Consider the following 26,449-nt stretch of genomic DNA (forward strand, 5'->3'; position numbering starts at 1 on the left):
AGTTCCTACAAAGCCGACGGGGGTGGGGAGAATTCTACAAGGGGGTTGTTGCCTCTGATGCTGACAGCACTGTGCTCAGCCTAGACTTGGTGGTAACATTCTCTGCAAAAGAAAATCTCTCTGCTTTTACTCACAGTGCCTCTGAGCTAAGGGGAGGAAAGGAGACAGAATGAGACATGAAGCCAAGCGTTTTCTTTTATTCATTTTTTTTTTTTTTTTCTAACTTCAGATGACTCACTGGAAAAAAAGACTTGTGAATGGTCTCCTTGGAAGAGACAAACACATTTGATATCTCTTTCAATTGAAACAAGTGCAGAGAGGGTAAACTCACTTTCAGCTAACTGCCTGGCTTCTATTTCACAGAGCAGAGGCATATCTCTTTTCTCCAACTCTTTGAGAAAAGCAGCACTCTGTTTCTTAGCTGTCATCCTTTACTCCACTTGCAGACATGTGCCTGAGTTTGTCAGAGCACAGTGGCAACAGAATTTGGATTCCATGAAATACACACATCAGGAAGAAATAAAGGCCTTGTCTACACACATATTGCTAGTTACCAGCAAGAATGTAAAAAGGGAAACAAGCAACAAGAAAATTAAAAGAGAGAAACATCTTTACTCTGACTGGACAACACACTTTTTTCATAATCAAGGTGTTAAAATCTGCTGCTGCTGAGATAAAACCACTGACTTCAGCAGCTAAGATACAGTTACTCACCCCGGTAGAGTCCAAAGAAGCCCTCATAACGCAAGACTTTCTTAAAACAGTCAAAGCTGTTTTTGTACATCAGCTCCCCAACAACAGAGCCAGTGCCACGCTGGTTTTGCATGCGGGTCTTCACCAGATCTATAGGATATACTGCAGTGGCTCCCACAGCTACAAAGAAAACAAGTTTTACCCTTAGAAGAGAGCGCAATTAAATGGAGGCTCTTTAAGGACAACAAATCTCATCTCAAAGGACTAAAAAACAAAACACGGTATCTATTCTCACAAAAGAGACTGTATGTTATTCTTCCTTCTTCCATACACTGCTGAAGGATGACAGGCTAGCATTTGGGACCCATAAATACAGCTGCTTCAGAGAACAACTGCGTGCATTTTCAAGTCATTACCAACGTTAAGTCATCAAGACTTGATTTCCACAACATGAAACTATTATATATTTCTTTATACTTTCCATTCAATGCCTAAATATTATACCATTTACCCTTTAAAATAACCATATGTGTAGAAACAGGTAGCTATAATTTTAAAACTTAGTTTACTAAAGCATTTTGGTAAATTACTCTTAGTTATAACCATAATATTGGAACCACATCTCAACATGACCCTATCCCTTTGTACAGAATTTGTGTTTTTGGCCTTTTTTAATGCCAGGCTTTAGGATTTCTGACACTGAAAAAATTATAAAATGAAGTGGAGTGTTATTTTTCAACTGTTGAAAACCAAAACATGGGGGCGCCTGGGTGGCGCAGTCGGTTAAGCGTCCGACTTCAGCCAGGTCACGATCTCGCGCTCCGTGAGTTCGAGCCCCGCGTCAGGCTCTGGGCTGATGGCTCGGAGCCTGGAGCCTGTTTCCGATTCTGTGTCTCCCTCTCTCTCTGCCCCTCCCCCGTTCATGCTCTGTCTCTCTCTGTCCCAAAAATAAAATAAACGTTGAAAAAAAAAATTAATTAAAAAAAAAAAGAAAACCAAAACATGTTCTGCAACTTCTAAAACTGAAAAGGAAAAAACAATAGTTTCATCAGTTCAGGCTTGTTTTGAAAAATCATAAGCATTTTAATCACACCTCCTAGGATCTTCTCAACAAAGCTACTTCAGATTCTATACATTTTCTATGGAAAGATGTAAGAAAAAAAAAAGTCTCTCAAATGTTGCCTAGGAGCAGGGACTAGGGGTTCATTTTAGCAAATACTAACTACAAGTCTAGATAATTCTTTAGCCAGTAAAGAGGGAGAGGGAAAAAAAAAATACAAGTAGAAAAGCTACAGTGAATCAATCACTTTAGGAGGCTGTTTTGTTTTGTAAGGTTCTGGGGTTTGTATACCTGCCTCACCCCCAACACCATTATTCCATTTCTTCACACTGTCTTAACAGGATAATTAAGGCGAGTGCAGCACGCATGCAGACTTTCACTTTATTACAGGGGTTTGTTCTGAAGACACACTGGAGCCAGAGGGGCCACAGCTGTGTTGCGACAATCCTCTCATCACAGGTAGAAATAAAGGACACTGCAGAAAGCTCTGTAGTTATGACCCGCAGGAACTAGAAACTGCACCTTTGCTGACCTGTCTCAGTCTAGTGAGATAGTACTGAATTAACACAAGCTTGAGACAGCACACAGACATGTCACTCACCTCCAGCAACTGAGCCCAGAGTGAATCTGTAAGCAGACTCGGCAATCTGGAGCCAGATCGGCCTGCCTAAACCGTGCGATTGCTGCAGGGAGGAAAAAATAGGTAAAGACACTTGGAAAAGTATATGGCAAATAAAAAAGGCTACAATTCAGCTACTTATGATTTTAAAATAGATACCTTGATTAGCCTAAGAGACACAGTTGCCTTCTTCTCGCCCCGTTTTTTAATAAGCCTATTAATACCTGATTTCTCTAATATTGGAGAATACACTATCATTCCAGAGAAGTGAATCTTTCGGGTAAATAAATGTCTCGAGTAAAAAATCTTTCCCCCTTCTTTAGCTAACTTAAAATTTTAAAATATTTCAAAAATGGGGGCCACCTGGGTGGCTCAGTCAGTTAAGCATCCAACTTCATCTAAGGTCATGATCTCACAGTTCGTGAGTTTGAGCACCGCATTGGGCTTGCTGCTGTCAGCATGGAGCCTGCTTTGTATCCTCTGTCTCCCTCTCTCTGCCACTTCCCCGCTCTCACTCGCTCGCTCTCAAAAGTAAACATTAAAAAAATATATTTCTAAAAGGTACACAAACTATCTTGATTCCTAAATCAGAGAATACTGATGATAAAAAACACCTTCTCTAATGACTGAAAGTCATCAGATTCCTAGGTCCATCAATTACTGCATCAAGATGTAATGCACCTGTTGGTGCTATCTTCCCATGCCTCAAGGCCATTACTTCTTTCACCAACAGCCTCCTGGTTGGATTTGGTTTGGCCGCCTATCGCCTCTTTTCTTAAGGCTGGAGCAGTCACACAACTAGGATTGTTATGTATATGTAGGTGAAGCAAAGTCAAATGCTTCTCTTTGGGACTAAAGTGAAAAACTTTAAAAACTACAGTTTTAAGAGTTCAGAGTCTTGGCCCCCTTACTTCTGGCTTTACAAGCTCACCACTGAGGTTATCACTAGTTAACCACGTATTTCTGAACCATGTTACTGAGCATTTTCTTTCCTAGACCTATGTATTCTCCAGCTATACCTATCCAAAGAAAGGCTTTAAAAAATAAGTCTCTGGGGCCTGGAGCTTACTATTTTTTAAAGGCTTTAAATCATTCTGCTATGTAGTTAGGCTGAAAACTATCCTAGCTACCCACATTTATAGTTACAACATAGGATTTATGATGATAACAATGCAAAGGAAAAAACCCTATTGTGACTCAGAATGTTATTTCATAGGTAACCCACAACATAAAGGATCTAAAATAATTGGTCTATACTAGTCTGCCAGTCTTGTTCTTTAATATATTCTTTATGAAAACAGCAGTTATGCTGCATAAACAGTTTGAAATGAAAGAATAAAATATTTGGTTTATTATAAAGAAAACTTGAAAAATATTAACTTGGAATGAGCTTTTTTAAAAAACCTGCATAATAAAAAGCTTAGATACGCTCATTAGAATAATTTAATGGAGAGGGAATCCATGCCTAAAATCTAAAAGAAAGAAAAAAAGCTAGTCTACTCTGACTTGCTTTCATCTGTACAATCTCTTCAAAGCTCAATTAATCAAGATAAATATGACAAACCTGGATATTTACAAATAATTTGAGAAGCAGCCTATAGAAAGGTTTTATTTGGTTGTTTTGTAAATCTTGAATCACAATACACATCTTTTCAGTTTTTAACCAAAGCATGTGATACCTAAATGTTTAATGTTTGATTGTGATCTCTGCAGGCAGAGATCTTTTAAAAGCTCATTATGCTTAAAAAAGAAAAAAAAAAAAAAAGCTCATTATGCTTGCCAGTGCTGTGGTTCAACAAATTCTATAGTAAAAAGGAAAATAAGTAATGTATGATGAAAAGTCAAAATGAAACCCAGAGAAAACCCTTGGCAAAAAAAATTGGTAAAACACCATTATTTCAAATATCAGTACATATTTTATAAAGCTCAACTATCACAATATACTAACTTTATTATAATCCATTGCGTGAAAGTATATACCTATTACGTACAAAACTGAATTTAGCATGTGGAAGAAACCATCATGAAAATGGTGGAAAATTACAGAGTAGGACATTATCATGATCTTGTAGGAAATACATTTTTTCCTACCAAGTTAGCCCAGACAACTGCATTGCCATCCATTGTGTTTAATTTATGTACTGTAACAAAAGTGAGCAATAAATAGAACTGATATTTATATCTGAAATCAAATAAGGGAAAGAGTAGGATATTTTAACAAAACCTTAATATAAGCATAATTTGATTCTTTCATAGAAGAGCAAATGGGCCATCCAAAAAGACAATTACTTTTTGTTCTCTTTATCACTACAATAACAACACTAATTTTAGACTGTTTAGAGATTTACTATCTCCCAAAGGGTGAAAGTACTTTACCAAGCAGCATTCAAGACCTGTGCTCTAATGCAGCCACTGGGGGGCCCAGTGTTTCTCAATCTTCTGTAAATAAACTCCCTTTGAGACCACCAGGATGGTCTAACCCACAGTGAGACCACAAAGTACTAATTTCTCAGTCAGTCCACTGTGCATTTAAAGGTAAGATGGCCATACTAAGGACAGGACAAGTGACAATAAAGGTCTCATAGTGAGATGGGGAATAAGCAGACCCGTGGCCCTAGTCACCCCACTGCATTCTCCACCATTATTTAAGTAAATAGTTTCAACAACCGTTTATGAATGAATACTCCTGCCAACCAAAGATTATGATTTCATTTATAAATTATATACATGATCCATCGTACTAATATCTATATAAATATAAGTAATAGGTTTTATTAAATTACACATAATATGCATTGTACACTTGATCTTAGCCAAAAGGGCAAGAAGCGATTACATTGTAAACATCTACAAAAGTAAAAGTTATAAAAGAATGAGATCAGAGGTGCCTGGGTAGCTCAGTCAGTTAAGTGTCCAACTCCAGCTCAGGTCATGATCTTGCAGTTTGTGAGTTCAAGCCCCGCGTGGGACTCTGTGCTGACAGCTTGGAGCCTGGAACCTGCTTCAGGTTCTGTGTGTCCCTCTCTCTCTGCCCCTCCCCCACTCATGCTCGGTCTGTCTCAAAAATAAATAAACATTAAAAAACAAAAAGAATGAGATGGTATAAAATAATTTTCAAAAAAATTTATTTTCATTTACTAAACCAAAAATCTTTTTGATATCACTTCAACGTATTATATTGACTATGTTCAGTTAGTTTTTTAAACGTTGATTGAACAAAGCAAGGCTAACCAGTTACTTCTAATACTCTGTTTCAAAGATAGCACAGTGGAAAACACAGTGTGTGTCTTCAAGGTAAAGATAAGTTAAGAGTCTGTTTCTTGGACAGCAAAAATATTTTTAACTTCTAAAAACATGCACATAAAGCTTTATCCCAAAATGGAATTTCTCAATTACAAAACTGGGTGAAAACAGGCCTCGTTCTCATAGATTTATTATTTTCAGTCATGTCTCCTTTCAAAAAAATATGTTGAACTAAAACTCAAATAAGGGCTATGATCCCAAAAAAGAATAAAATTACCACAATTTTTTATTAATATAAAAAGCCTCTCCTGTGTTCATCACATATTTTCTTTACCCTCTCTCTTCCTTTACAAAATGTTTATGGATCAGGCAGTGAAGCATCCAATTTCAGCTCAGGTCATGATCTCACGGTTTGTGAGTTCGAGTCCCATGTCAGGCTCTGTGCTGACAGCTCAGAGCCTGGAGCCTACTTTGGATTCTGTCTCCCTCTCTCTTTGCCCCTCCCTCGCTCGTGTTCTGTTGCTCTCTCTCTCACAATTAAATAAGCACTTAAAAACTAATTTTTTAATTTTTTTCAACGTTTATTTATTTTTGGGACAGAGAGAGACAGAGCATGAACGGGGGAGGGGCAGAGAGAGAGGGAGACACAGAATCGGAAACAGGCTCCAGGCTCCGAGCCATCAGCCCAGAGCCCGACGCGGGGCTCGAACTCACGGACCGCGAGATCGTGACCTGGCTGAAGTCGGACGCTTAACCGACTGCGCCACCCAGGCGCCCCTAAAAACTAATTTTTTAATGTTTATAAGCCCTACATAATCCTATGAAAACTGAAGGATTACAATGTGTTTTGATTCTTAGCTAAAAACATCTCTAACTATAAACACCCAAATATGCAAATGCCTTTTGGCCTCTGCCCTTATTAAATAGCATTTATTTATTTTTTTAAATACAATATGGTCAGTAAGTTTTTCTCAAGCTTAGCTATCACTGTAACTTATGGTTCACTTGTATTCAGGTATGTAAATTAATATAATTAATGCTATGGATTTCACTTCATGAATATTCATAAGTAGAACGCTACTGTAGCTGTCATGCCTGTTAATGACTGTGTACTGAATTTTTAGCATTTAGACTGAAAGAAAATACTCAACAGTAAGAAGATCGCCTACCGTGAGCAAATGGGCCAAAGGAAAAGGCACTTTCCCTTAAGTTATGATTATGATCATGAAGGTGATATTTAACAAGATTAATTAAGTGTTTTTCAAAGCAAAATAAGAGTTGAGAATCTTAACTGATTTTTAACCTGTTCCCTAAGCACATGTGTATGATAGGAAATGACTTGAGACCTCATTTGGGTAGCAGAAAGTTCTTCTGCTTTTGTTGTTGAACATACCTCAATCTATAAATGAGAATGACCTAGAGCAAGATCATGCCACAAGTCAAGCTATGTGCCCAAACCACACTACTTCAGGTAGTATGTCAATCCAATGAAGAGAGCTACCTCTTCAAAACAGCATACTATTAATGGAGAGAAGAAAAGGAAAAGCTGAAGATGTTTATACTGACTATACGAGGTGGGGGAGAAAAAAGCTAGATTTTAATACCTACTGAGATGTACGATTGGAAAAATAAGGCTAGGGAAAATAGATTAACAAAATTCTTTTGCCAGTAAATCACACCTGAATTTTAATTCAATATTCTTGGCCTTACAAAACAAGATTTAAGAGTTGGTGGGTTTTGTGTTTGTTTTGTTTTTTTGATACCACATGTAAGTAAAATCAGATGATATTTGTCTTTCTTGGACCTATTTCACTTAGCATTAATACCCTCTAGGTCCATCCAAGGTGTCACAATTGGCAAGATCTCATTCCTTTTTATGGCTGAGTAATATTCGTGTGTGTGTGTGTGTGTACCACATCTTTCTCATCCATTCATCTACTGGTGGACACTTGGGTTACTTCCATATCTTGGCTGTTGTAAATAATGGTTGCCAAAGGGAATGTGTAGGGCGGGGGGGGGGGGAGGGAATGCAAAATAAAGGGGATTAAGAGGTATAAACTTCCAGTTATAAACTAAATCCGTCACAGAGATGAAAAGTACAGCATAGGAAATATAGTAATGTTATAAGCTATTTATAGACACATAATACTGAAAAATATCTTTTGAAATGCAACTTTTTCAAATTTCTAGAGCAAATTTTCATAAATGTATACCACAAAATGTAAAATTAAATTCACTAAGCTCTTTAAATATTTCAATATCTCAACCATTTAACAATTTTATTAAATTTTATTATAAATCAATGAATTGGAATAAATCCATCTATTTTTTAAGGACCTGAGAACGTACAGTGGAAATAAACTTTGATGGCAGCAGGTAAGAATTCTTTGCTACTAAAGAAGCTAAATTGTAAGGAGTTACAGATATATCTTAATCTACAGAAAGCTTTGTTACACTCCAAACAAAGTATTAACATAAAATGTAGATATAAAAGCAAAATTTTCCATTTTCAATCTACTTACCTGACTACAAACATTCTTATTTATTATGAAAAGTAGAACTAGATATCCTAATTAGCTTTAGAAGCAGAAACATCATTTCATGGAGCACAAGTAGAAGAAAAACTTCCTACCAAAATTTCCCAAAGTGAACCACACTTAACATGCCTTGATGTTTTACTAGCACATGTGGCTATTCACCTATGTGGCAGTAATGAGGAAAAAACAGACTTGGGCTCTTTCTGTGGCATGCCCATTTAGTGTTTTCTCTCTCTCCTTTTTTTCCTGTCTTCTTCCCTATCTCCCCACACCCTTTCAATGTCTCATACGGCACAAGTCTCCTCAGGAATCATGTGGGACACAAGCATTGTCTATGACAGCAGGGAAATACCGGGTGACAGGGAGGAGCCCTCCTAACCCTCACCCCACACACAAAGCCATGTGACCATAACTACAACTGGGGCCTCCTCCAAGTGCCACAGAAGTGAAAGTTTCAATTTAAAACAAGACTTAAAAAGAAAAGAAAAGAAAAATAACTGTGCCATTGTACTCTTCCATGTAATATCATGGGGTTTATTTTCCCACTGAGGTAGTATTTTTGTAATCAGAAATGGGACTGTATTAACTTTATGGGACTCAGAAGCTATTGTTTAGATCATCCTTTAAGAAAAAATGCTAATATTTTATTTAAAAAATGTAGTAATATTCAAGGTTGTCTTTCTGGCTCATTACTTATATAGTTTTCCTGTGTTATTATTGTAATCTATAAAGCATGATCTCAGTGAAAGATGTACTTCATTAGAAGAATGTTTTGTATTTTTAAAGCCCTATAAATATCAGTCTAATTTTTCAAAGTGAACTTAACACTAATCTTTAAGTGTCACCACACAAGTGAAAGGAAGACTGCTAGTTCTAGGGAGGAGTCAAGCCCGTGTATGTCTGCACTCTCATTTCCCTTATCTTAATAAAGAAAAAAACACAAACATAAATTTAGGTCCCCATAAAAATAGTCCATGAGGGTGGGAATAACAGTTGCAATCTTTGAGCTAAGTAGAGACTTTTTCTGGACAGTTTTTAATTTTCATAGCATTCAGGAACTTTAGGCTGTCATGTACATACTATTTCAGCATTTTTGAAGGTGATTCTATTTATGAGACTCCTCCTACCTGTCTCTGAAGTTCTGCCAGGTTGTAAGGCAAGGCTCCCTCAGCCAACGGAGCTATTCTCTCAATATCTGCCAAAGTCAAGCGCCTTCAGGCAAAAATATGGGGAAGAAAAAACTGTTAGACACCAACAAACTCCTCATACCAAGATCATATTTCTTCAGAAAAAAAGAAGATGGGAAAAGAACTAGGCTTTTTTATTTTTTTAACCTTTTTATTCATTTTTGAGAGACAGAGAGAGAGAGACAGAGCATGAGCAGGGGAGGGGCAGAGGGAGAGAGGGAGACACAGAATCCAAGGCAGGCTCCAGACTCCCAGCTGACAGCACAGTGCCCAGTGCAGAGCTTGAACCCACGAACCAAAAGATCATGACCTGAGCCAAAATCAGAGGCTTAAATGACTGAGCCACCCAGGTGCCCCAAGAAGCATGTTTTAAAAAAAATTTTTTAATGTTTATTCATTTTTTGAGAGAAAGAGTGTGAGTGGGAGGGTGGGGGACAGGAAGAAAGGGAGACACAGAATCCAAAGCAGGCTCCAGGCTCTGAGCTGTCAGCACAGAGCCTGACTCACGGCTCAAACCCACGGACCTCAAGATCATGACCTGAACTTAAGTCAGATGCTTAGCTGACTGAGCCACCAGGCACCCCAAGAATGATGCTTTAAAAGTAGTATTTCTTGGGGCGCCTGGGTGGCTCAGTCAGTTGAGCATCTGACTGTTGATTTCGGCTCAGGTCATGATCCCAGGGTTGTGGGATGGAGCCCCTGTGTCGGTCTTGGTGCTGAGCCTGGAACCTGCTTAAGATTCTCTTTCTCTCTCTCTCTCTCTCTCTCTCTCTCTCTCTCTCTCCCCCTCTCCCTCTCTCTCTCTTCCTCTGCCCCTCTCCCCTACTCACGCTCTAAAATAAACATAATAGTAAAATAAAGTAGTATTTCTCTATTCACTCAGATCATCTTAGTGAAAAAAAAATCTCCAAACCCAGGATCCCACAACAAAAAGCAAAAGATCTCAGAAAAATAATATGTACTACACAAATTTAATAATACTCCAATGGTAGATACTAAAAGTAAAGAACTAATCCTTGTTAGAAGTAAAGTATAGACATTGACAGTTCATACATACTAAGTGTATTCCCTTAGGGTACATATTTAATGCATAGGTACAAAGTATCTTGAGAAGGACAAATACAAAACTGATGAATACTGGTTGCCTTTAAGGAAAGGCACAAGGATAGAAGAGATACTTTTTTACAGCATGCTCTTTTAAGCTCTGAATTTTGAACCCTGTACTACTGTTTCCAAAAAATTTACTTAAAAATAAGTACATTCCATGAACCAGGTAGATCACTTCAGATCCAGTTTTGAAAAGCATTTTTTGAAACCATTTATTATCTTATAAAGGTGGCACAGAACCTCTGCTAAAAATGTGAATTCTAGATGAATGAGACATGGCCTGATATTTCATGTCAATCACCAAAGACTGGATGGCATTTTTAGTATCATCTCCAGACCAATAATTCATTATGTAGCATAAAGGCAATAAATCACCCATATATACCCAGATTCTAATAGTCCTCAGCTCTAGGGTTAAAACCCATTTTTCGTTTATATACACAATGGAATACTACGTGGCAATGAGAAAGAATAAATATGGCCTTTTGTAGCAACGTGGATGGAACTGGAGAGTGTTATGCTAAGTGAAATTAAGTCATACAGAGAAAGACAGATACCATATGTTTTCACTCTTATGTGGATCCTGAGAAACTTAACAGAAGACCATGGGGGAGGGGAAGGAGGAAAAAAAAAAGAGTTTAGAGAGGGAGGGAGACAAAACATAAGAGACTCTTAAAAACTGAGAATAAACTGAGGGTTGATGGGGGGTGGGAGGGAGGGCAGGGTGGGTGATGGGTATTGAGAAGGGCACCTTTTGGGATAAGCACTGGGTGTTGTATGGAAACCAATTTGACAATAAATTTCGTATTAAAAACAAAAACAAAGACGAAAACCATTTTTCGGATATTCCTACACTTAAAAAAATCTTGCAACCTAACATAAGAGCATAAGTCCCGCATCCCACAAATCCTGCCCAGAGATGAAGGTTTTTCTTTTGGATTTACAAAAGAACTTCACAAATCAAAAACTCTCAATGTGCTTTGGTTATTTTAGTCTATAAAGTGGAGGCATTAGGGGTCCCTGGGTGACTCCGTCACATAAGCATCCGACTACTGATTTCATCTCAGGTTATGATCTCACGGTTCATGAGATCGAGTCCTGAGCTGGGCTCTGCACTCATAGTGCACTACCAATGCAGAGCCTGCTTAGGATTCTCTCTCTCTCCCTCTTTCTCTGCCCTTCCCCCACTCACATGCACATGCTCTCTCTCTCTCAAAATAAAATTAAAAAATTAAAAAATAGAATGCAGGCATAAAATATCTGAGCTTGACTATGATGATAACCATAATGATAACGTCACGAACATATTTCAAGAAATGATACCTTCCAACACAAAATGATACATACTATTCTGTAAAAATGACCATTTGTGAATGAACCAAAAAGATTATAAGACACCTGGACATGTACTGCAGTTTAATTTATAAATGTAGGCAAATTTTCACAAATCTCTTACATTTAATCGAGTCCAGATGAAATCAACTTTTCCCCATTCCTCTCTTACTTCTCACTCCCCCTCACTCTCGTGTGTCTTCTGTCCCCTATCTCCCTCTCACAAGTCCCATGAGCTCTTACTCTCTTCTTTTACCTCCCTCTCTCCCTCTCTTCCCTCCTTTTCTCTTCTCCTCCTTGCTCTTTTCCCCTCTTGCTCTCTCTCCCTTTCCCTTCATTCATTCCCCCCAACCTAAACGTCTGTCTTCCTCTGTCTCTCCCTCCTCCCGTTTCTCATTTGGCCTCTCTCTCTTTCTTGGAATTTGTAGACTGAATTAACAACCGTAAAATGAACTGAAAGCATACCCCTGCTTCACATGTTACAGGAACTGTCCTATAATAAATATCATGAAGAATTATTGGAATAGTTACCCTGTAGCATTATATAAGTCTGCAAGTTGGTAGAGGATATCAATTTCTAGTGGAGTGACTTGTCCATAGCGTATGGCACTCTGGGCAAACTCCTCTAGAAGAAAAAGAAAGAATTGAAAATCTTAAAACATTCTTAACATGCTTCTAGTTTAACCAACTATCCTCTGAAAGCTAAAGGCATTTTAGAATTATTTTAAAAATCTAAAACTGAATTTAAATACCTAAGTTCCACTATGAAAGTTTGAAAGCCGGCAAAAGATAAAATGTTAACACAAGGAACCAGCAAAAACAAATTTATTTCAAAGATAAAACAGTCTCTTTAGAATCCTCTCTCTTATCTTGTTTATTTGCTTTCGTCTCCAGAGTCACAAGATGAAAGACGTGCTATTCTCCAACCAACGAAAACACCCTACTACAACACAGCAAAAAGAGGAGGCTTGCCCATCTTTCTGCCACAACTCCCTCCTAGTACAAACAAGTTTCGGCCACACTGCCACTAGCCGGTTTGACAGACTGGACCAAGGTTCTTTTCAAAACTGTCAGGGCTGCTTTTTTATTCCTGACCCCAGCACCCCATTAAATGCACCTGGATTTTTGAAGACCACTACCGCCCAAGTGAAGCATACGCACACCCTAACACACTCTCTAGATCTGGCTTCAGAGTGGTAAACTTAGGTCAGCTTCATGCCCTAGATAAAGAAAAGTGAAAATGCACATTCCAATCAACACACAGTTTTGAAATCTTACCCTTTGTGACTTCGACATCTTTCCTTGTGCCAGCTAAAGTGCTATATATCTTACGAACAAGCTCCATGTTATTCAGTAAGGAGTTAAATGCATTGAAGTAGGAGAAGCTAACCTGGTGTGAGATGCTGCCTCCAGCTGCCTAGGAAATGACAACAGGAAAAGTTTATAAACAGTAAGCAAAAACAAATAAAACACGTTTAAGGACACTACACTTTTCTCAAAGAAGATCCCAAGTAGTCTTCATTATTAAAGTGATTAACAACCAGTCCATAAATACAAAGAAAGTATCCTACTGAAACACTCAGTGCATTTCACGCCCTCAGGGAGGTCTATGTAATTTAGGTTTTAAGGAAGAAAGCAACATCTGGAAGTTGGACTTCACGGTTCATCTACCTATAAGGTCAGAAACAACAAATACAATTATCACAGATCAAAAATAATGGTTATTTAAACAGGATTTTCAAGATCCTCAACTATGAACTCTTGCTAGTCTAGGATAATTCAAACATCAATGTACAATACAGAGTATTTTTTAAACTTGCTTTTTTCCATACACAAAAACCAGTGGTAACTTTATATTTTAAAACTATTTCACAATATCAACTTTCCTAATTGTTTTCTTTTTTTAAAGACCACTACTATAATTAAGATATTTAACAGTCTGAATCTGCATCACGAAAGGTACAACTACCAAAAACTCCAAAAAATGTAGAGAAAATCTAGGGAGCATTTATTCACTATAAATTACATCTTTAGTGGAACAGTGCAAAAGAGGCTCTCTTGTGCCTGGGGAGTGATGGGGGTGGGGGGCAATCTGGCCTTCATTACCTCTGCAGGGTGAAGAGGTAAGTTCTCCCTCTGCCCAGCACTTGGATATAAACTCAAAAGAGAACATTTTTCATAGTTTGCAAAAGCCTAATTTCTAAGCCAGGAGTCAGAGGAACCCATGTGATTAAAAACATTCTCTAATAAAAACTCAAAGAAATACTTATGGAAATACCAGTGTGACCTTAATCACAAAGGTCTACTAAGAATAGTGTAGGTAATGATGGGCAAATGTACCCATCCCTCACATACATGCTTTAACCCAAATATAGATGGTATTTGTATTAGCTTGAATTTGGATGCCAGTGACCCAAAAGGAGAACTCAAATTATTTAATACATTCCTTCAGGGACTGAAATGGCATTTGGTAAGTTGAAGCTATAATAGGTCTATGTAACCCAATTGGAAAAGATTAAATGGGTCCCCTCATTCCAAGGCAATGAGAGTCCCCCTCTGTAGGATTTTCTTTCCTTTCTCTCCCCCCCCCCCACCCTTTCCTCCTTCTCTTCCTTTCTTTCTGTCCTTCTCTCATTTTTTGGCTAGGGTATGAGGTAAGGGTTCAGGGAGTGGGAGATGGGTGTCAAGGAGGTGAAATGTGTAGGACAAAGTGACATGCTCCATGTTCAAATTCACTGAAGAAAAAGAACAGAAGTTGATCTTTCTACCCCGGTCTAAATCAGGGATAATGATCTTCAGCTGAAACAACAAAAGCACTCACTGGCTTCCCTCCACATAAAACAAGCAGCAATCAAAAACTTATACATAAGTACAATGCACGAACAAGAGAACTGGTAAGTGAGGAAAGTTTCAGCACTCTTTGTGAGGAAGTGAATGACATCAGTTTGCTATTGGTCCAGATGATTACTTTATAGAGATTAGCAGTTTGACAGAACAAAAAAACCGTCTGGTCCATGCAGACTGAATGCACAGGTGAAGGGGCAGAGAGAGGAGGGAGCCACATTGGCTGATGCCCACATATTTCCTCCATACCTTCTGCCACGGCCATGGTTATTAAAACAGTGTAGAGGCCAGTGATGATTCCTCTAGCAAACAGCACCCTGCAGGCAACAAAGGAAGGAGCCATCTTTATAGCAAGGCTTTGGGAGCCTGGTGGGATGGAAAAAGGCCAAGGTGAAGGCAGCAGTGTCTGGGCAAAGTACTGCCCTGCCCACTGGGAAAAGTAATTGCACACCCCTGTCTACAAACTCCCTTGTTTTCTTTCACTGGACTCTGTAAATGGAAATAAACAATTTAGAAATATAGGAGAGCACGATGGTGGCTCTGAAAAAAACTTGATCCGGGAAAGACTATTCACCATCACAGCACTCCCACCTCCCTTACACATACCTGTTTACCTTCTACCAACCAAACATTAAGTTAGAATAGTTGACAGTCAGGTGTGTCCAAGGAGGTGAGCCAGGACCCAATGGTTCAAAAATGTTAAGGAAAGAGAAAATTGAAGTACTTGCTTTCTACTTACTGAAACTAAATTCTCCTCCACAAAGGGAGTGAGCATGTGAGACCGAATGGTAACCATGATGTCACTGAAATCCAGACCAGAAATCATGCCACTTTTGCTTTTGTCTTTCAGTGCAAAGGCTTGTCTTGCATGTTCCAGCTGCAGCTCCTAGAGGGAAGTTAGAAATAGAACCGTAGATTGGTTAAAGCACATCCCAACTGCATGTTTTGAAAAAGGAGGACATTCTTCCCTTGCATGCACTTACTACAGAAATGAACACTGCACAGCTCTGAATTTACAACAAAACTTTTAATTTCTTTTAAAAAGCACGTTTTCCTGAAAATGTACTACACAGTACTCCTCAGGAAGAATGAATCGTAGCATGACAATAAAGAAAGAGGAGGAGGAAAAAAACCTTAATGCACTTGAAAAGTTTTCAACACTGAACCGTTCTTAGTGTTTTAATTCAGCTTTTAAAATGTATTCTTTCTGGGGCGCCTGGGTGGCGCAGTCGGTTAAGTGTCCGACTTCAGCCAGGTCACGATCTCGCGGTCAGTGAGTTCGAGCCCCGCGTTGGGCTCTGGGCTGATGGCTCAGAGCCTGGAGCCTGTTTCCGATTCTGTGTCTCCCTCTCTCTCTGCCCCTCCCCCGTTCATGCTCTGTCTCTCTCTGTCCCAAAAAAATAAACGTTAAAAAAAATTTTTTTTTAAAATAAATAAATAAATAAAATGTATTCTTTCTTGCTTGAAGGCATTCTTATCCAAGGGTACCTTTTTTTTTTTAAGTTTATTTATTTCAGAGAGAGAGAGAGAGAGTGGGGGGGCAGGGGGATGGCAAGCAGGAGGCACAGAGAGAAAGGAAGAGAGAGAATCTCAGGCAGGCTCTGTGCTGCCAGTGTCTCCCAAGGGTACTTTTTGGAATAAAAGTTTAGATTTGGGGTACCTGGGTGGTTCAGCCAGTTAAACGTCAGACTTGCTTTCAGCTCAGGTCATGATCTCACGGTTTGTGGGACTGAGCCGTGTGTCAGTCTCCGCACTAACAGCGCAGAGCCTGCTTGGGATTCTCTCCCTCTCTCTCTCTCTCTCTGCCCTTTGCCCATTTGCACTCTCTCTCTCAAATGAGCAAACTTAAAAAAGTTTAGATTCATTTTCAGTATTTCAATGTAATACTGTAATTAAAGGGTCTCTTTTTCTCTCTCAATGAATTAGACACCATTTTTCAAACAATTTTTAAAACATGAACTTAGAAAGTCTACTGACTGGTAAGAGCAATAATTAGTAATTCTAACATGAAAGCTATAAATAACAAACTGATAACTAGTGTTCAACTATCACTGTCTGGCTTGGGCAGCAGTTACTCATAAACTGTAAAATAATCCAGAAGATCACTGAACTTTTCAATTATTCAGCAGTCACATTTTGTCATAAATGATATCAATAAAAACAATAAAACGTGCCAGTAACATGCTGAATACTATACAAAAGTGAAAAGTGGAGCATTTCTGCACTGAGGACCTATGACATAATCCAAATAAATCTGTTACCACAACATAACAATGGTGCTATTGGGTACCATTTTCACACTATTTGCAACTCTAAAAATAATATTCATATCTAAATATATATTATTCAGATACAATACTGCAATTTTCATTACCATATTTATACAAGACTACAAGTCAATGTTGTTTTTTCTGATATTTAAAAGTTTTGGTAGCGGGGTGCTTAGGTGGCTCAGTTGGTGGAGCATCTGACTTTGGTTCAGATCATGATCTCATGGTTCGTGAGTTTGAGTCCCATGTCGAGCTCTTGGCTGACGGCTGGCATACTGGAGCCTGCTTCAGACTCTATGTCTCCCTCTCTCTCTGCGCCTCCCCTGCTCATGCTCTCTCTAAGTAAATAAACATTTAAAAAAATTTTTTTTAACAGTTTTGGAAAAAGTCTCATTACTTTACTAATTTATTTTCCTATGGGCTTGTGATAGTTCATTGGTAATTCAAAGACATTTAAATTACCTTAGGTTTGTCTTATAATTCATTAAACTATGTATTTGTTTTATGTGGCTTTCTAGATTTTATTTGTATGCTATTTAATAAGTTTTAAAAATATTTTTTCTTAGCAGGTTGGCAGGCTAGAGACAAGTATATCAAACCTATTAAATCTTCCAATAGTCTTAAAAAAATTAAATAAGAATACTGAGGGAAACATCTAAGGTATTTTAACATCTATCACCCAACATCTAAATGTTTGGATTTTTTTGAAAAGACAACAGAAGTGGAGAAACTAAAACTCAATTGGTAAATATGAAAGAGTACAAAATAAACAACCAGCATGATATGACAAAGTTGTCTCTTCCCTACTCCTACTTTTTTATTTTTTATTTATTATTTTTTTTACCCTACTCCTACTTCTTTAAAATTTCAACTCTACTGAGATAAAAGTGACAAAATTGTGATATATAAAAAGTGTGCAACATGATTTGATACATGTATACATTGGGAAAGGAGTCCCACCAAGTTAAGTAACATATCCATCACCTCAGTTACCTTTTTTTATAGGAACACTCAAGTTCTACTTCCTTAGCAAATTTTAATTATACAACACAGTATTATTACCCATAGTAACCATGATATACATTACATTCCCAGACCTTATTCATGTTATAATGGAAGGTTTGTATCCTTTTTCCAGCCTCCGCCCCCCTACCCACCCACCCCCACCCTGCCCCTGTCAACCACTATTCTCTCTGTTTCTGTGTTCAACTTTTTTTTAAGGTTCTACAAAGAAGCAATCCCTTGTAGTAGGTCTTTCTTTGGCTTATTTCACTTAGTATAATGCCCTCCAAGTTCATCTGAGTTATTGCAAATGGCAGGATTTCCTTTTTTGAGTGAACAATATTCTATTGTGTGTGAATACACACACATTTTTCTTTACTCATTCACCTCTCAATGGACACTTAGGTTGTTTCTATGTACAACAAACATGGGAGTACAGCTATTTCTTTGAAATAGTGATTTTTGTTTCCTTTGCATACATACCCAGAAGTGGGGTTGCTGGATCACCTGGTGGTTCTATTTTTAATTTCTTGAGGAACCTCCAGACTGTTTTCCATAGTGGCTGCACCAATTTACTTTCCAACAATGTACAGGGTTCCCTTTTCTCCATATCCTTGCCAGCATTTGTTGTCTTTGGTCTTTTTGATAATAGAGATCCTAACAAATATGAAGTAACATCTCACTATGGTTTCGATTTGCATATCCCTAATTAGTGAGACTGAGCAACTTCTCATATACTTCCTGGCCATTTATATGTCTTCTTTGGGAAAATGTCTATTCAGGTCTCTTATCCATTTTTAGTTTTTATAATTAATTAACTTATGGAGTTGAAAGTGTTGTTCACATCCTATATATATGTGTATGTGTGTGTGTGTGTGTGTGTGTGTGTATGTATGTATATATGTATGTATCTGGGATACATACATATGTATATATGGACATATATGTGTCTGTGTATATATATATATATATACATGTACATATACGTGTGTATATATGTGTGTCTGTATATATATACATATATACGTGTATATATATATATACGTGTGTATGTTACTGTGTTGTAAAGTTCCCTACATATTTTGGATATTAGTCCCTTATTAGATATGTGGTTTGCAAATATTTTCTGCCATTCCATTGGCTGCCTTTTCATTTTGTTGATGGAGTCCTTTACTGTGCAGCTTTTTGGTTTGATGTGGTCCCACTCGTTTATGTTTGCTTATGCTGCCTTTGTTTTCAGTGTCTAATTCAAAAAATCATTGCCAAGACTGAAGTCAAGGAACTTACCCCACTATGTTTTCTTCTAGGAGTTTAAAGTTTCAGGTCTCATGTTCAAGTTTTTAATCTATTTTCAGTTGTTTTTTCTGTCTGGTATAAGATAGGAGTCAAGTTTCATTCGTTTGCATATGGATATCCAGTTTTCCCAACACCATTTATTGAAAAGACTACCCTTTCTGCATTGTTTATTCTTAACTCCTTTGTCAAAAATGAATGATCATATATGCATGGGTTTATTTCTGGATTCTCTTTCTGTTCCACTGATCGATGTGTCTGTTTTTGACAATACCATACTGTTTTGAATACTATAGCTTCATAATTTGAATTTTAAAAATGTGTTGTCTCCAGCTTTGTTCTTCTCAAAATTGCCTTGGCTATTTGGGTCTTTTGTGGTTCCATACAAATTTTAGGACTGTTTTTTCTATCTCAGTGAAAAGGCCCACTGGAATTTTGATAGTGACTGTATTGAATCTATAGACCACTTTGGGTATTACATTTTAACATTAATTCTTCTAATCCATGAACATGGAATATCTTCCCATTTATTTGTGTCTTAACTTCTTTCATCAACATCTTACAGTTTTTAGTGACCAGATTTTTCACTTCCTTGGTAAAATATATTCTCAAGTATTTTATCCTTTTTGATATTCTATAAATGGGATTTTCTTAATTTCTCTTTTCAGTAGTTCATTGCTAATGTATAGAAGTGCAACTGGGGGCGCCTGGGTGGCTCAGTCGGTTAAGTGGCCGACTTCGGCTCAGGTCACGATCTCACAGACTGTGAGTTCGAGCCCCGCGTCGGGCTCTGTGCTGACAGCTCAGAGCCTGGAGCCTGTTTCAGATTCTGTGTCTCCCTCTTTCTGACCCTCCCTCGTTCATGCTGTCTCTCTCTGTCTCAAAAATAAATGAACGTTAAAAAAATTAAAAAAAAAAAAAACCTAATTAGAAGTGCAACTGTTTTTGATTGTGTACCCTGAAACTTTAAGTCATTTATTAGTTCTAACAGTTTTTGATGGGTTTGTGTGCATGTGCGTGTGCGTAGTCTTTAAGGGTTTTCTATATCTAATATCATGTCATCTGCAAAAAGGGACAATTTTATTTTTTCCCTTCTAATTTGGATGTCTTTTACTTCTTTTTCTTGACTAATTTCTCTGGCTAAAACTTCTAGTACTTTTTTGAATAAAAGTGGTAAGAATATGCATCCTTGTTTTGCTCCTGGTCTTTGAGTAAAAGCTTTCAGCTGTTCACTGTTGAGCATGATGTGAGCTATGGGCTTGTCATATAGGGCCTTTATTTTGTTGAGGTATGTTCCATCTGTACCTAATTTGCTAGGCACTTTTTAAATATTTTTTTAATGCTTATTTATTTTGAGAGGGGGGAGTGTAGGGGCAGAGACAGAGAATCCCAAGCAGGTTCTGTGCTGCCAGTGCACAGTCCAACATGGGGCTCAGTCTCACAAACTGTATCATGACCTGAGCCGAGATCAAGAGTTGGATCCCTGACTGGGCAACCCAGGCACACCTCACTAAGCATTATTTTTAAATTTTTTTTTAATGTTTACTTATCTTAGAGAAAGAGAGCAAGAGAGAGTGAGAGAGAGAGAGAGCACATTCAAGTGGGGAGAGGCAGAGAGAGAGGGAGACACAGAATCCGAAGCAGGCTCCAGGCTCTGAGCTGTCAGCCCAGAGCTCAACTCGGGGCTTGAACCCACAGACTGCGAGATCATGACCTAAGCCAAAGTCAGATGCTTAACCAACTGAGCCTCCCAGGTGCCCCGCTAAGCATTTTTTATCATGAAAGGATAATGAATTTTTCCAAATGCTTTTTCTGTATCTGTATCTACTGAGATGATATGATTTTTATTCTTCATTTTGTTAATGTGATGTGTCACATTTAATGATTTGCATATGCTAAACCATCCTTGCATTCCAGGAATAAATCCCATTTGATCATGGTACATGATCCTTTTAATGTACTATTAAATTCAGTTTACTAATATTTCGTTGAGGCTATTTGCATCTACCTTCATCAGGAATACTGACCTGTAATTTCCTTTTCTTGCAGTGTCCTTGTCTGGCTTTGGTATTAGGATTAATACTGGTCTTGTAAAATGAATCTGGAAGAAATGTACCCTCCTCTTGTACTTTTTGGATAAATTTGAGAAAGATTGGTATTAACTCTTCTTTAGTTGTTTGGTAGTATTCACCAGGGAAGCCATCTGGTCCTATACTTTTCTCTGCTGGGAGATTTTTAATTACTGATTCAATCTCCTTACTAGTAATTGGTCTGTTTAGATTTTTTTATTTCTTCATGATTCAGAATTGGTAGACTGGATATGTTTCTAGGAATTTATCCATTTCTTCTAGGTTACCTCATTTGTTGGTATATAAATGTTCACAGAAGTTTCTTATGATCCTTAGTATTTCTCTTATTAATTGTAATGTGTCTTTCATTTCTATGTGTTTTTTCTCAATCTAGGTAAAGATCTGTCAATTTTGTATATCTTAAAAAAAACCAGCTCTTAGTTTTATTAATATTTTCTGTTGTCTCCCTAGACATTATATTTCATTTATTTCTGCTATAACTTTTGTTATTTTCTTCCTTCTGCTGACTTTATCCTTAGTTTATTCTTCTTCTAGTTCCTTGAGATGTAAAGATAGTTTGAGATCTTTTTTTTTTTTAATGTAGGTGTTTATCATTAGAAACTTCTCTCTCAGAACTGCTTTTGCTGTATCCCATACATTTTGGTATATTGTGTTTTCATTTTAATTTGTCTCAAGATATTTTTTTTAACATTCCTTTTATTCTATGATGCATGAATTATTTGGGAGCGTGTTATATAATCTCCACATATTTGCGAATTCTTTCTTCTTCTACTTTCATCATTCTCCCTATTCACTCCATCTTCCTATCACCTCAGCTCCAACCCTATCATCCTTCAAATGAAGCAGGAATTTTAGGTCTTTATTTCAACCTTAAAATATGATTGAAAGTATTCCCCCACAGAAAGGATGTTCCTAAGCAGCATCAGAAATAGACATAGGTCCTCTCCTTATATGTTTTCCCTTACTCACTACTTTTTCTCTCCTTCTCTATGTCTTTGTTACACCTTTGTCTTCTCCCACGTATGTCTTCGTTTTTCAGAAATATCCAGTGGCAGCCATGGACATGACGAAGCCTCATTAATGACACTCAGTACTGAAGAAAATGTGAACTTTTATATTAATAAGACAGAGCAGAATCCTCATTGCAAGAGTAATACTGGAAGAACAGATTTTCTATTTTCTATTAGGTCAGCAATCGGAGGGCTCCTATGTATCTTTTAAAGATACATAGTTGGGGCACCTGGGTGGCTTGGTCGATTAAGCGTCTGACTTCGGCTCAGGTCATGATCTCACGGTCCGTGAGTTCGAGCCCCGCGTCGGGCTCTGTGCTGACAGCTCAGAGCCTGGAGCCTGTTTCAGATTCTGTGTCTCCCTCTCTCTCTACCCCTCCCCTGTTCATGCTCTGTCTCTCTCTGTCTCAAAAATAAATAAACGTTTAAAAAAAAAAGATACATAGTTAAAGTTGCAGATAAAACTATATACAGTGTTTGGGATTGGCTTCCAAATGATCCAGGAGGGAGCACAGTAAAGAGTACAGACAAAACAAGATGGGCCAACAGTTAATAACTGTTGAAGCTGGTTGATGGGTACATGGAAGTTCATTACACTATTCTATTTTTAAATATATTTGAAATCCTTAAAAATAAAAAGTTTAAAAAATTAAAATTAATGACTTCAAAATGAGAAGCAAACAAAGGGGGAAAAAACCCCATATCTAAAGCTCTCAGTTTATGTAGTACAGTTAGTATATCAGGATAGAATTAGATATTGTAAAATACATTCAGAAAATGCAAGACAACCAATGAGAATAACAAACCATCTTTGGAGAAATCTTAAAAAATACTAGTTGAAAGAACATTTCTTTTTTAAATAATCATCTCTCAAATATATAATACTTTCAACTTTTCAAGTGTGAGCATTTTCCAATGACAGTCAGGTGGGCACTAACAGTGCAAGTGTTAGAACAAGCACTGGGTTCTACAAATAACCACACATAGTACTTGCTTCGGCAGCATGTATACTAAAATAACCACACCTAAAGGATACAGTTTTCAAACTGTGATCACGCTCATGAAGAAAAACAATACCCCAGGGTTATAAAAGATAAAATACATAAAAATACTCTAAAAAGATGCTTTATCTAAAAAGATAAAAAAAATAAAAAATAAATCTAAAAAGATAAAGATACTCTAATAAATAAAAAATAAAAAAAATAAATAAATAAAAAATAAAGTCTGCTTCCAGATTTCAAGTGTGGATAGGGGAACTGAGGGAAAGGATGAAAAAAGGAAGCTACGCTAAAGCTAAAGATCTCAGACACCTGGAAATGCGTTTCATCTAACTATGAGATGAAAACTGCTGCGCTTCAGAAACTGTGGCTTTGAATGAGAATGAACTAGTACATGTAATTCTGCAGTCTTCCAAAACTTCACTCTTCACTAAAAATCACAGTAAAGGAACTAAAAGCAAAACAGAAACTCAAGGACAAAGAGAACAGAAAAGAAGATAGCAACTACGTTTTTTAAGATTGTAGAGCAGAAAGGCAAGCGACAACTGACTTAGCAGAGTCAAGAAAACTAAACACGGAGGGACATCTGGGTGGCTCAGTGAGTTGAGCATCTGACTCTGGATTTCAGCTCAGGTCATGATCTCACAATTTGCGGGTTTGAGCCCCATATCCGGCTCTGCACTGACAGTGTGGAGGCCTGTGTGGGATTCTCTCTCTCCTGTCTCTCTGCCCCTCCCCTGCTTGTACATACTCTCTCTCAAAAAATAAAACATTAAAAAAAAAAGAAATAAAAGAAAACTAGACATTGGAAAAGCCAAAAAGTTATGCAATGTACATTACAGGACCCCTTAAAAACTCCGGAACTGGCTACACGAGTACTCTTACAAGTGACAGTGAAGGTGGAGCTACAAACAGGAAGTTCAGATGGAAGTCTGTTTAAAACTCACTTAGTCACCTGCACTACTTCACTGTAGCCAGGATTCTGGCCTTTCCCAACCCTGGTAGAGGACTAGAGACTCACTGCCTAGAGAATTTAATAGAGGATCTGGACTAGGGGAGACCAGGTACAGTGGAAAAGAGGTAATAAAATCAAAGTCCATCTCCACACTGAAAGTTAAGACCTCTAACCCTCTTGAATTATTCAGCAACCATAATGTCAATAGCCAGATCTAATATTCTAGATGATTATTCTCTGGGTCCCCAATGCAAAAGAAAGACCTGAACATACAGACATTAAAGGGTCCCCAATATGACAGCCGAGACAGCAAACTTTATAATAAGGTTTAGAGTTAATAAATAATACCATGAACCCAAAGTTCCCAATAAGCCTCAATCTTAAATATGAGCAGAGGACCAATGACTGTAAGAAAAGCCACTAACATGAAAAACAAAAACCCAAACAGAGAAAAAGAAAGAAAATTGAAGAAAACAGACAATTCACAGGAAGAAAAAAATCACCTATCTTTAATATATTTGGAGAAGTGAGAGAAAATAGTACACCTACAGAAAAAGAACAATATGTTATTTTTTAAAAATGAATATTCAGAAAACGAAAAAGAACTGAAAATTTTAAATGTAACAAAAATTAAAAACTTACTAAAAGTTCAGGCAGAAAGTGGGAGAGAAAACTAAATTATACATTTAATATATTTACTAGTTCCATAAAGAAAGAAAATAGAAGTAAATAAAAAAAAGCAATGACAATATTTTCAAGAATTGAGGGACAAAAATTTTCAAATTCAGAAAGCCCAATAAATGCCCAGCACCAAGGAATATCATCATGGAATTTCAAAACACTGAAGAAAAGGAAAAAAAATCTGACTCTCCAGAATGGGAAAAAAAAAAAAAAAATGTCAAAACAGAATCAAGAATGATAATGGGGGCGCCTGCATGGCTCATTCAGTTAAGTGTCTGACTCTTGATTTAGGCTCAGGTCATGATCTCACAATTTCCACGAATTCGAGCCTCGCGTCAGGCCCTGCTTTGGCCCACTTCCAACTCCATGCTGACGACACCAAGCCTGCTTCAGATTCTCTCTCTGTCCCTCCCTAGCTCGTGTGGAGATGCAGGTGAGTTCTCTCCCTCTCGCCCTTTCTCTCAAAATAAACTTTAAAAAAAAAAAAAAAAACAAGAATGAGAATGGCATTGGACTTCTCAGTGGCAATGCTAGAAGAAAGAAAACAAAAAAGAAATGTTTTCAAAGTTAGGAGGGAACTAATTTCTACTAGAATTCTAAACCTAGCCATACTAAGTATAAATAGAACAGAGGTTTTCAGGTATGAAAAGTCTCACAAAAAATTACTATACTTTCCTCAAGAAGCCACTACAGGAAATATTCCACCAAAAAGAGGAACTACACTATAATAAAGAGATGGAATCCAGTAAGCAGAAGATTCAACACAAAAGATAGACAAATGCATTCCCCAGTACGAAGCTGAGGGGGATTACAGACCGACAGCTATGCAAAAAGTACAAAGTCCAGCCTCCAATCATGAAGCAGGTCAGAAAGTTCCAGGAAAATGGTGCAGGGGCTATGAGAAACAGTCTGGCAATTCCTCAAAAAATTAAACATAAAATTATCATATGACTCAGCAATTTTATATCTAGAGATGTACTCAAAAGATTTGAAAACAGCTATTCAAATACTTGTACACCAACGTTGGTGACAACCAAAAGGTAAGAACACCCAGTTAGTAGGCTCCATTAACTAATGAATGGATAGACAAAAAACAGTATATCCATACAATGGAATATTACTCAGTCATAAAAAGGAATAAGGTACTAATACATGCTACAACTTGGATAATCCTTGAAAACATTATGCTAAGTAAAAAAAAAAAAAAAAAGAAAAAAAAAAAAGCCAGACACAAAAAGTCATGCTGTATAATTCCATTAATAGTAGTCCTCCCTTACCTGTGGGGTGTATGTTCTCAGAACCCCAAGTGAATGCCTGATACTGCACATAGAACCAAACCCTATATATGATGTTTTTTTCCTATACATGCATAAGAAAGTTTAATTCCTAAATTGGACACAGTAAGAGATTATCACTAAAATAATAGAAAAATTATAACAATATATTGCAATAAAAGTTATGTGAACGTGGTCTCTTTCTCTCTTGTCCTCTTAAAATATCCTACTGTGCTGTACTCACCTTCCTTCCT

General features: G+C 37.4%; 1 protein-coding gene across 5 annotated transcripts in view; it reads right to left on the reverse strand.

The window, feature by feature from the left end:
- Window positions 1–26,449, reverse strand: part of SLC25A12 (solute carrier family 25 member 12) — a 209,464-nt gene that overhangs the window by 34,113 nt on the left and 148,902 nt on the right. For all 5 annotated transcript variants that reach the window (XM_040475386.1, XM_040475384.1, XM_040475383.1 and 2 more), the window contains 6 exons: window positions 15,362–15,508; window positions 13,057–13,195; window positions 12,310–12,403; window positions 9,280–9,364; window positions 2,355–2,436; window positions 715–873 (listed from right to left, as the gene is read on the reverse strand). In XM_040475386.1, coding sequence (XP_040331320.1) covers window positions 715–873; window positions 2,355–2,436; window positions 9,280–9,364; window positions 12,310–12,403; window positions 13,057–13,195; window positions 15,362–15,508 — 706 coding nt within the window. The remainder of the gene's footprint in view (window positions 1–714; window positions 874–2,354; window positions 2,437–9,279; window positions 9,365–12,309; window positions 12,404–13,056; window positions 13,196–15,361; window positions 15,509–26,449) is intronic.

Source organism: Herpailurus yagouaroundi, unplaced genomic scaffold (assembly GCF_014898765.1).
Source record: "Herpailurus yagouaroundi ecotype Mexico unplaced genomic scaffold, PumYag 140, whole genome shotgun sequence".
NCBI lineage: Eukaryota > Metazoa > Chordata > Mammalia > Carnivora > Felidae > Herpailurus > Herpailurus yagouaroundi.